The sequence below is a fragment of the Columba livia genome, unplaced genomic scaffold, assembly GCF_036013475.1.
Source record: "Columba livia isolate bColLiv1 breed racing homer unplaced genomic scaffold, bColLiv1.pat.W.v2 Scaffold_729, whole genome shotgun sequence".
Classification (NCBI taxonomy): Eukaryota; Metazoa; Chordata; class Aves; order Columbiformes; family Columbidae; genus Columba; species Columba livia.
Genome location: NW_027043766.1, coordinates 27924 through 39279, shown reverse-complemented (window position 1 = coordinate 39279; position 11356 = coordinate 27924). Strand labels below are relative to the sequence as shown.

The 11356-nt window shown below is 72.7% G+C and overlaps 2 protein-coding genes across 2 annotated transcripts; both read left to right on the top strand.

Annotated features, from left to right (window-relative positions):
- The first annotated feature begins 26 nt into the window (after nucleotides 1-26).
- On the top strand, nucleotides 27-11041 carry YJU2B (YJU2 splicing factor homolog B). The gene is given in 15 exon segments (XM_065048359.1): nucleotides 27-609; nucleotides 916-969; nucleotides 1067-1149; nucleotides 1919-1973; nucleotides 2459-2520; nucleotides 2629-2771; nucleotides 2850-2908; nucleotides 2910-2973; nucleotides 2976-3022; nucleotides 3103-3128; nucleotides 3130-3193; nucleotides 3195-3210; nucleotides 3295-3437; nucleotides 3500-3639; nucleotides 10726-11041. Coding segments are annotated over 15 exon segments (1212 nt in total). The 5' UTR covers nucleotides 27-606; the 3' UTR covers nucleotides 10979-11041.
- Nucleotides 4133-9751, top strand: MRI1 (methylthioribose-1-phosphate isomerase 1). Its single transcript, XM_065048358.1, is given in 8 exon segments — nucleotides 4133-4338; nucleotides 4341-4370; nucleotides 5482-5726; nucleotides 6648-6820; nucleotides 8060-8236; nucleotides 8850-8903; nucleotides 8906-9070; nucleotides 9574-9751. Coding segments are annotated over 8 exon segments (1086 nt in total). The 5' UTR covers nucleotides 4133-4236; the 3' UTR covers nucleotides 9714-9751.
- Nucleotides 11042-11356: the final 315 nt, after the last annotated feature.

Genomic DNA, 11356 nt, shown 5'->3' with positions numbered 1-11356 from the left:
TCCTTTCTAATGTCCCCAAGAGCCACCGAGCCCGCTGCCCGCGGACGGGGGGAACGTTAATGGGGTTCGGGGGGTAATTAACGGCGTTAATTAAACCACGCGGTGCCGGGGACACGGGCATCCATGGGGCTGGTTGCCATGGGCCCCGTTGCCATGGGGCCCGGTTGCCATGGGCCCCGTTGCTAGGGGCCGCGTGTGTCCCCGTTGCCGTAGGCCCCGTTGCTATGGGCCCCGTCGACACGGGCCCGGTTGCCATGGGCCCCGTTGCAAGGGCCGCTGTGGGGCCCGTTGCCATGGCGCCCGTTGCCAGGGGCAGCCGCAGGTGACGTGGGCGCGCTCTGCGCAGGCGCGGGAGGCTGCGGGGAGGGGCGGGGCCGCGGGGGCGTGCGCCACGCCCACTTTTAGGCGGAAGTGACGAGAGGAAGAGGCGGAGCCTGAGGAGCGCAGCAGGAAGCGGCGGGCGGGAGCGGCGGCTCCGTGTCCCGGTGCGGACGGGCCCGTTAACCCGGTGCTGGGGATCCCGATACAGGCCGGAACCTCCGCCCGCCCCATTTGTCCCCCCAGGTCCCGCCTGTGCCGGTGCGGTGACACCGGAGAACCGCGGCCATGGTGAGTGGGGACACCGGGGCCTTGTCGTGGCTACCGGGGCCTTGTCGTGACCACCGGGGCCTTGTCATGGCCTCCAGGGCCGTGTGGTGGCCACCGGGGCCTTGTCGTGACCACCGGGGCCTTGTCGTGGCCTCCAGGGCCGTGTGGTGGCCACCGGGGCCAAACTGGGGCCACCAGGGCCGTGTGGTGGCCACCGGGGCCTTATCGTGGCCACCGGGGCCGTGTGGTGGCCCCCGTGGCCGTTGTGGTGGCCCCCGTGGCCGTGTGGTGGCCACCATGGCCGTGACCCCCCCGTGTCCCCCCCAGGGCGAGCGCAAAGGCACCAACAAGTACTACCCGCCCGACTTCGACCCGGCCAAGGTGAGGGGGCGGGGCGGGGGGGGGCGGGGACGCTGGGGGGGCTGTGCCCTCTGACCCCCGTGTCCCCCGTTCGTCCCCCCGTGTCGTGTCCCCCCAGCATGGCTCCCTCAACAAGTACCACCACAGCCACCCGCTGCGCGAGCGCGCCCGCAAGCTGGCCCAGGGCATCCTGGTCATCCGGTGAGGGGACACGGGGGGGGACCATGGGGGGGGGCTGGGGACACCAGGGTGGGGTGGGGACACGGGAGGAGTGGGGACACCTGGGGGGGGCTGGGGACACCTGGGGGGACTGGGACACCTGGGGGGGGTGGGGACACCTGGGGGGACTGGGGACACCTGGGGGGGCTGGGGACACGGGGGGCTGGGGACACCTGGGGGGACTGGGGACACCTGGGGGGGCTGGGGACACGTGGGGGCTTGGGGACACCTGGGGGACTGGGGACACCTGGGGGGGGTGGGGACACCTGGGGGGACTGGGGACACCTGGGGGGGCTGGGGACACCTGGGGGGCTGGGGACACGGTGGGGGCTGGGGACACCTGGGGGGACTGGGGACACCTGGGGGGCTGGGGACACCTGGGGGGACTGGGGACACCTGGGGGGGCTGGGGACACCTGGGGGGGCTGGGGACACGGTGGGGGCTGGGGACACCTGGGGGGACTGGGGACACCTGGGGGGGGTGGGGACACCTGGGGGACTGGGGACATGGCGGGGGCTGGGGACACGGGGGGGGCTGGGGACACCCTGGGGGAGCTGGGGACACCCTGGCGGGGAGTGGGAACACCTGGGGGGGAGTGGGAACACCTGGGGGGGCTGGGACACCTGGGGGAGCTGGGGACACAGGGGGGGTGGGGACACCGGGGATCCTGGAGGGGGCCTGGGGGGACCTGGGGGGGTGGGGACACCCCGGAGGGGCTGTGGTGACACCCCCACCCTGTCCCCCCCCGCAGGTTCGAGATGCCCTATAACATCTGGTGCGACGGCTGCAAGAACCACATTGGATGGGTGAGTCCTGCCCCCCCGCCCCCCCCGTGTCCCCAACCCCCCTGTGTCCCTGACCCCCCCCATGTATCCCCAACCCCCCCGTGGTCCCCTTCCTGTCCCTGACCCCCCCCGTGTCCCCAACCCCCCTGTGTATCCCCAACCCCCCCGTGTCCCTCCCCGTCCCCAACCCCCCCATGTCCCCAACCCCCCACCGTGTCCTCTTCCTGTCCCTGACCCCCCCCATGTCCCTGACCCCCCCGTGTATCCCCAACCCCCCCGTGTCCCCTCCCTGTCCCCAACCCCCCCGTCTCCCCCCCGTGTGTCCTTGACCCCCCATGTCCCCCCCTTGTGTCCCCAACCCCCCCTGTGTCCCCTCCCCGTCCCCAACCCCCCCATGTCCCTGACGCCCTGTGTACCCCCCCCATCCCCAACCCCACGTGACCCCCCCTGTGTCCCCAACCCCCCCGTGTCCCCAACCCCCCCATTGCCCTCATCCCCCCCCGCAGGCTGTCCGCTACAACGCGGAGAAGAAGAAAGTCGGCACCTACTACACGACCCCCATTTACCGGTGAGCGCGGCGGCTGCGGGCCCCCCCTCCCGGGGCCAGGGGGACCCCCAACCTCACCCCCCCGTGTCCCCGACCCCCCCCCGTCCCCGACCCCCCCCGTGTCCCCAGGTTCCGCATGAAGTGCCACCTGTGCGTCAACTACATCGAGCTGCAGACGGACCCCGCGGGCTGCGACTACGTGATCGTGCGCGGCGCGCGGCGCAAGGAGGAGCGCTGGGACGCCGCGGACAACCGGCAGCTGCAGCCCACCGGTGCGTCCCCCCGCGCGCCCCCCCCGCCCCGCGGCGCCGGGGGGGACGCGGCCGCCGACCCCCCCGCGCCGCCCGCAGCGCCGGAGGAGAAGGAGCGGCTGGAGACGGACGCGATGTTCCGGCTGGAGCGCGGCGAGGGCCGACCGTGCCGCGCTGCGCCGCGCCGGCCCCACGCTGGCCGCGCTGCAGGAGGCGCAGAGCGCCTGAAGGACGACTTCGCGCTCAATTCGCGGCTCCGGCGCCGCTTCAGGGTGAGCTGGGGGGGGCACCCCCTTCCTGACCCCCCGGGGGGATGCTGACCCCCCCACACCCCATGTGTGTCCCCCCCCAGGAGGAGAAGAAGACGCTGCGGGAGGAGGGATGCGGCGGCGGCGCCGAAGGAGGAGGAGGAGGAGGATCGGCGCCTGGCCGCGCTGCTCGCACCTCCGCAGCCCCCACTGTGCGTGGGGGGGGACGGGGGGGTCCGGGGGGGGGGGTGTGTGCCCCCCCTGGGGTGACCCCCCCGTCCCTGTCCCCACCCCAGCGTACGAGGAGAAGCAGCGGATGAAGCGCACGGAGATCTGCGGCCGCTCCTGGTTCCCTCACCAGAACGGGGGGGCCCCGCGGAAACCGGGGCTCGCGGCCCCCCCCCGCCACCCCCGCGGGCCATCGGCATCGTCCGGCGCCGCGCCGGGGGGGCTCCCGGCGAGCCGGGGGGGGCGGAACGGGACGGGGCCCCCCCGGCGCCCCCCCCCCAGCGCGTCCCTCGTCGCCGACTATTCGGACTCGGACGGGGAAGGCGCTTGAGCGGCGTTTTGGGGGGGCCGGGCCCCCCCCCGGCTGGTCCCGGGGGGCACCTGCGCCCCCTCCCCACCCCCCGTCCCCCCCTGTAATTTATACACCCCCCCCCTCCCCCCCCATTAAACGCTGTTGGTGGCGCCGGCGCCGTCCTGAGTTATTGGGCCCCCCCGGGGATGGGGGTGACACGGGGGGGGGGCACTGGGGGTGACACTTTGGGGGCCAGGGGGTTCCCCCCCATCCCCCCCCCCAGCAGGTCCCAGGGGGTCGGTACCATCTGGGGGGGGCAGGATGGTTTGAGGGTCCCAGGGAGCCCCGGGGGGTAGGAAGGGGCTGGGGGGGTCGGTACAACCCCTTGGGGGGGGGGCAGGAAACCCGGGGATGGGGGGGGGGTCGGGAAGCCCCATGGCGGGGCAGCACCGTTCGGGGGGGTCAGGACGGTTTGGGGGGGCAGGAAGGAGCTCGGGGGGGCGGGGCCGACCGGGAGGAGGGGCAGGAAGGAGCCGGGGAGGGGGCGGGACCGATCGGAGTGCGGGGGGGGGGGGGCAAGAAGGAACCCGGTGGGGGGGAAGGAAGGAAGGAGTCGGAAGGAGCCCGGGGGTGGCAGGAAAGAGTCGGAAGGAGCCGGAAGGGGCCGGGGGGGGGCAGGAAGGAGCCGGAAGGGGCCGGAAGGAGCCACCCTCCCGCCATGGCGCTGGAGTCGATCCGCTACGAGCGGGGCTCGCTGTCCATCCTGAACCAGCGGCTGCTGCCCCAGCGGCTCCAATACGAGCCCGTGCCCGGCGTGCGGCGCGCGCCTGGGAGGCCATCCGGGACATGGAGGTGAGGGGGGACCGGGACATCCGGGACATGGAGGTGAGGGGGGGACCGGGACATCCGGGACATGGAGGTGAGGGGGACCGGACATCCGGGACATGGAGGTGAGGGGGGACCGGGACATCCGGGACATGGAGGTGAGGGGGGACCGGGACCCCCCCGGGATGGTGACAGTGTCCTCTGGTGCAGGGGACCCCTGCAACACCCTGGGGACGGTGACAGTGCCGGTGCCCCCCAGGGATGGTGACAGTGCCGGTGTCCCCCGGCACGGTGCTGGTGTCCCCCCAGTGATGGTGACATTGCCAGTGTCCCCTGTGGTGGTGCCAGTGTCCCCCAGGGATGGTGACAGTGCCAGTGCCCCCCAGGGTTGGTGCTGGTGACAGTGCCCCCCAGGGATGGTGACAGTGCCAGTGTCCCCGGCACGGTGCTGGTGTCCCCTGGGGCGGTGCCGGTGCCAGTGCTGGTGTCCCCCAGGGATGGTGACATTGCCAATGTCCCCTGGCACGGTGCGGTGTCCCCCTGTGGTTGGTGCCAGTGCCAGTGTCCCCCAGCGATGGTACCGGTGTCCCTCCAGTGATGGTGACAATGCCAGTGTCCCCTGTGGTGGTGACAGTGCCGGTGTCCCCCAGAGATGGCGACATTGCCAATGTCTGTGGTGGTGACAGTGCCGGTGTCCCCAGAGATGGCGACATTGCCAATGTCCCCTGGCACGGTGCTGGTGCCCCTGGGTTGGTGCTGGTGCCGGTGCCCCCCAGGAATTGTGACATTCCCAGTGTCCCCTGGGGCGGTGCCGGTGCCCCCAGGGATGGTGACAATGCCGGTGCCCCCAGGGATGGTGACAGTGCCGGTGTCCCCCAGGGATGGTACCGGTGTCCCCAGGGATGGTGACAGTGCCGGTGTCCCCCGGGGCAGTGCCGGTGCCCCCCAGGGATGGTGACAATGCCGGTGCCCCCCAGGGATGGTACCAGTGTCCCCAGGGATGGTGCCAGTGCCGGCGTCCCCCGGGGCGGTGCCGGTGTCCCCAGGGATGGTGCCAGTGCCGGCGTCCCCCGGGGCGGTGACAGTGCCGGTGTCCCCCGGGGCGGTGCCGGTGACGTTGCCGTTGCCGTTGCGGCAGGTGCGCGGCGCGCCGGCCATCGCGCTGCTGGGCTGCCTGAGCGTGGCGCAGGAGCTGGTGGCCGGGGGGGGCCCGGCGGGGGCCGACGCGGCGGCGCTGGCGGCGTTCGTGGACGAGCGGCTGCGGTTCCTGGGCACCGCGCGCCCCACGGCCGCCAACCTGGAGCGCGAGGCGCAGCGGCTGCGCCAGATCCTGCACCGGGCGGCGGCGGCGCCGGGGGTCACCGCGACACAGCTGCGGGAGAGGTGGGGGCACCGGATCGGGTCACCGGGGGGGATATTGGGGTCGCCCGGCGTGATTTGGGGTCACCGGGGGGGATATTGGGGTCACTGGGAGGGACATTGGGTCACCCGGGGTGATTTGGGGTCACTGGGAGGGATATTGGGGTCGCCCGGGGTGATTTGGGGTCACTGGGAGGGACATTGGGGTCACTGGGGTGATTTGGGGTCACTGGGGGGGATATTGGGGTCACCCGGGGTGATTTGGGGTCACTGGGAGGGACATTGGGGTCACCCGGGGTGATTTGGGGTCACTGGGGGGGATATTGGGGTGCAGGGGATGCTGCAGGAGAGGTGGGGGACACCGTATTGGGGTCACTGGGGTTGGATTTGGGGTCACTGGGGGGACATTGGGGTGCGGGGGATCCTGCACCGGGGGGCGTGGACACCGGGGTCACCGCCACGCAGCTGCGGGAGAGGAGGGGGCACCGAATCGGGGTCATTGGGGGGACATTGGGGTGCGGGGGATGCTGCAGGAGAGGTGGGGACACCGTATTGGGGTCACTGGGGGGGATATTGGGGTCACCCGGGGTGATTTGGGTCACTGGGGGGATATTGGGGTGCTGGGGGATATTGAGGTGCTGGGAGGGGAGATTTGGGTCCCTCAGGGAGATATTGGGAGGCAATTGGGGGGACATTGGGGTCACCCCAGGTGGATTTGGGGTCCCCTGGGGGGACATTGGGGTCCCTGGGGGACACTGGGGTCCCTGGGGCACACGGGGGGCTCTGGGGGGGACATTGGGGTTCCATGGGGGGCCACTGGTGTCCCTGGGACATACGGGGATCTATGGGGTGATATTGGGGGACACTGGGGTCCCGTGGGGGCCACTGGTGTCCCGGGGGGGTCACCGGTGCTCCCGGGGGCCGTTTGTCACCCGTGTCCCCCAGCGTGATCGAGCACATGGAGGGGCTGCTGGAGCAGGATCGGGCCCAGAACCGGCGCATCGGGGCGCACGGGGCGCAGCACCTGCTGCAGCGGCTGCCGCCCGGCTCCGGCGCCACCGTGCTCACCCACTGCAACACCGGCACGCTGGCCACCGCCGGCTACGGCACCGCGCTGGGTAAGGGGGGCACCGGCTACGGCACCGCGCTGGGTAAGGGACACGGGGGGACGTGGTGGGGACACCGATGTCCCCCTGTCCCCAGGCGTGGGTGCGGGGGTGTCACGGGGGGGGTCACACGGGGGTGACACCAATGTCCCCGTGTCCCCAGGCGTGGTGCGGGGGTGTCATGGGGGGGTGACACCGATGTCCCCTGATGTCCCCGTGTCCCCAGGCGTGGTGCGGGGGTGTCACGGGGGGGTCACACGGGGGTGACACCGATGTCCCCTGGTGTCCCCAGGCGTGGTGCGGGGGTGTCACGGGGGGGTCACACGGGGGTGACACCGATGTCCCCTGGTGTCCCCAGGCGTGGTGCGGGGGTGTCACGGGGGGTCACACGGGGGTGACACCGATGTCCCCGTGTCCCCAGGCGTGGTGCGGGGGTGTCATGGGGGGTGACACCAATGTCCCCTGGTGTCCCCGTGTCCCCAGGCGTGGTGCGGGGGTGTCACGGGGGGGTGACACCGATGTCCCCTGGTGTCCCCATGTCCCCAGGCGTGGTGCGGGGGTGTCATGGGGGGTGACACCGATGTCCCCTGGTGTCCCCATGTCCCCAGGCGTGGTGTGGGGGATCACGGGGGGTGTCACGGGGGGTGACACCGATGTCCCCGTGTCCCCAGGCGTGGTGTGGGGGATCACAGGGGGTGTCACGGGGGGTGACACCGATGTCCCCGTGTCCCAGGCGTGGTGCGGGGGTGTCACGGGGGGTCACACAGGGGTGACACCGATGTCCCCGTGTCCCCAGGCGTGGTGCGGGGCTGTCACGGGGGGGTCACACGGGGGTGACACCGATGTCCCCTGGTGTCCCCAGGCGTGGTGCGGGGGGGTCACGGGGGGGGTCACACGGGGGTGACACCGATGTCCCCGTGTCCCCAGGCGTGGTGCGGGGGTGTCACGGGGGGGGTCACACGGGGGTGACACCGATGTCCCCGTGTCCCCAGGCGTGGTTGCGGGGGTGTCACGGGGGGGGTGACACCGATGTCCCCTGGTGTCCCCATGTCCCCAGGCGTGGTGCGGGGGGGTCACGGGGGGGTCACACGGGGGTGACACCGATGTCCCCCTGTCCCCAGGCGTGGTGCGGGGGTGTCACGGGGGGGGGGTCACACGGGGGTGACACCGATGTCCCCCTGTCCCCAGGCGTGGTGCGGGGGTGTCACGGGGGGTCACACGGGGGTGACACCGATGTCCCCGTGTCCCCAGGCGTGGTGCGGGCGCTGCACGAGCTCGGGCGCCTGCAGCGCGTGTTCTGCACCGAGACCCGGCCCTACAACCAGGGGGGGCGGCTGACGGCGCTGGAGCTGCAGCACGACGGGGTCCCCGCCACCCTCATCGCCGACAGCGCCGCCGCCGCCGCCATCCGCGACCGCGGCGTCCACGGTGGGGACACGGGACACGGGACACGGGACGTGGGATGTGGGACACGGGACAGGGGACGTGGGATGTGGGACACGGGACACGGGACGGGGGACACGGGGACACAGGACGTGGGACACGGGACACGGGACACGGGACACAGGTGGAGGGAGAGAGAGGGATGGGGATGGGACGGGGTCAGGATGGGACAGGGACAAGGACATGATGGGGCAGGAGGGACAAGGCCAGGGTGGCACGGGACACGAGGGTGACGGTGACACGGGGACACGAGTGTGATGGTGACACGGGGACAGGAGGGTGACGGTGACACAGGACACGAGTGTGACGGTGACGCGGGGACAGGAGGGTGACGGGTGGGACAAGGACATGAGGGTGACGGTGGCACGGGGACAGGAGGGTGACGGTGATGTGGGGACACGAGTGTGACGGTGACACGGGGACACGAGTGTGACGGTGACACAGGGACGGGAGGGTGACGGTGACACGGGGACACGAGGGTGACGGTGACGCGGGGACGGGAGGGTGACGGTGACGCGGGGACACGAGTGTGACGGTGACACGGGGACGGGAGGGTGACGGTGACGCGGGGCTGACGGCGCTGTCCCTCCGTCCCCAGCCGTGGTGGTGGGAGCCGACCGGGTGGCGGCCAACGGGGACACGGCCAACAAGATCTGTACCAGCTGGCGGTGGCCGCGCGGCACCACCGCGTCCCGTTCTACGTGGCGGCGCCCAGCGCGTCCTGCGACCCCGCGCTGCCCGACGGCGCCGGCATCGCCATCGAGGAGCGGCCGGGACAGGAGCTCACGCACCTGCAGGGGCTCTGCCTGGCGCCCCCGGGTGGGTCTGGGGTCCCCCGGGTGGGTCTGGGGTCCCCCGGGTGGGTTTGGGGTCCCCTGGGTGGGTCTGGGGTCCCCTGGTGGGTCTGGGGTCCTTCACGTGGGGTGTCATGTCCCCTGGGTGGGTGTTGTGTCCCCCGGGTGGGTCTGGGGTCCCCCAGGTGGGTGTCGTGTCCCCTGGGTGGGTTTTGGGTCCCTTGGGTGGGTGTCATGTCCCCCAGGTGGGTGTCATGTCCCCTGGTGTGTTTTGGGTCCCCTGGTGGGTTTTGGGTCCCCTGGGTGGGTTTTGGGTCCCCTGGGTGGGTGTTGTGTCCCCTACATGGGTGTCATGTCCCCTGGGTGGGTGTGGGGTCCCCTGGTGGGTGTCCCCCCAAACAAGGGAGGGGCGTCCCCTATGGGCGTCCCCTATGGGCGTCCCCTATGGGCGTCCCCTGTGGGCTCACAGCCCCAGGGGGGTCCCACCCGTGACCAGGGGGGGTCCCCCCTTTGCCCCCGTGTCCGCAGACATCGACGTGTGGAACCCGGCCTTCGACGTCACCCCCCACGAGCTCATCACGGGCGGCATCATCACGGAGTGGGGGGTGTTCGCCCCCGGGGAGCTGCGCCAGGCGCTGGCGGAGCGGGGCGCGGCGGGGGGGCCCTGACCAGCCGCTTTTGGGCAAGAAACGTCGGTTTTGGTGCATCTCCGTGCCTCTTTTGCGCCTCGCTGCATCCCGGTATGCATTGCGCCGCGCCTCGGTAGATCCCAGCGTGCTTTGCGCCGTCACACTCACCAGCGCGGCCTCGGTGCATCCCGGTATGCACTGCGCCGCGCCCCGTTGTATCCCGGCGTGCCCCGCGCGGGCGGGAACCCGGAAGCGCGGCGGCGCCATGGCGCAGGGGCGGCCCAAAGCGGCGGCCAAGCGGCCCGGGGGGCGGCGGCGGCGGCTCCGGGCCCGGCGCGGGGGGGGCGGGGGCCGCGGAAGGGAGGTGAGCGGGGGGGGGGGCGGAAGGGAAGGGAGCGGCGGGGGGGCGGGGCCGCGGAAGGGAGGGGAGCGGGGGGCGGGGGCGGGGCGCTGTGAGAGCGGGGGGGGGTCGCCGGTTGCACCGCCACCCGCTGCCCCCCCAGGCCGGACCATCGCGCCCAAGAAGCTGCGAGTGATCCAGCAGCAGAAGCTGAAGAAGGTGAGAGGGGGCGGGGGGCGGGGCGGGGGGTCGAGGTTGGGGGTCCTGGGTTTGGGGTTGCGGGGGGCCGGGGTGCGGGGGGAATGGGGATCGGGGTTGGGAGGTGCGGGGGTCGGGGTGGGGGGTTCGGGGTTGGGAGGTGTGGGGGTACGGGTTTGGGGGGGGTCGGGGTCGGGGGGTGCGGGGGCTCGGGGTGGCGGGGGGTCGGGATTTCGGGGCGGAGTTGGTCGGGGTTGGGGGTGCGGGGGTCAGGGTGAGGGGGGGTCGGGGTTCGGGGGGGTCGGGGTGTGCGGGGGTTGTGGTGTGGGGGGTCGGGGGGTGCGGGGGCTCGGGGTGGCAGGGGCTCAGGGTTTCGGGGCGGAGTTGGTCGGGGTTTGGGGCTGCGGGGGTTCGGGTTGGGGGGGGTGCGGGGGTCGGGGGGGTCGGGGTGGAGGGGGTGGGGGTTGGGGGGGTCGGGGGTGCGCGGCCGCGGTTCTGAGCGCGCTCCCGCAGCGCCTGGAGGTCGCGATCCGGCTGCAGATCGAGCGGGACGCGGCGCGGCGCGCGGGCTGCCGCCCCCCCGGGAAGCTGCCGCTGGGCCCCGCGCCCCCCCCGGCCGCCCCCAGGAAGGGCAAAGCCAAGAAGGGGCGGGGCTGAACCCCCAGGACCCCCCGGGCCCCCTCCCCGGGTCCCCCCCGGGTCCCCCCCGGACCCCCCCGGGGCGCGGGAGCTGCCACGAGCGCGGCCGTTCTCACTTTTGTTATAATTCTTTAATAAAAGAGATTTTGGGGGGAGCAGGAGTGCCCCCCCCCCCCCCCCAAAACTGCCGGTCTCCTGGGATTTGGGGGGGGGTTGGAGACCCCCGTGGAGTGTTGGGGGGGGGGGGGCTCCAGGGTTCGGTTCGCGGCTGGAGGGACCGGGGGGGCTCCCGGGATGGGGTTGGGGGGGCACCAGGTTGAGATGTCCGGGAGCGGGGACACAACGGGGGTCTCAGGTGCCCGGGGGGGGTCCCGGGGTCGCCGTTGGGGGGTCCGTTCCGTCCCCCCCCAATCCCCGTTACGCTGCGGCTCATTCTGGCGCCGGCAGAAGTTTGTGAATGGAATCCTGGAGGCCACGCCCACTCCCGCGGGCAACGCCTTCCCGG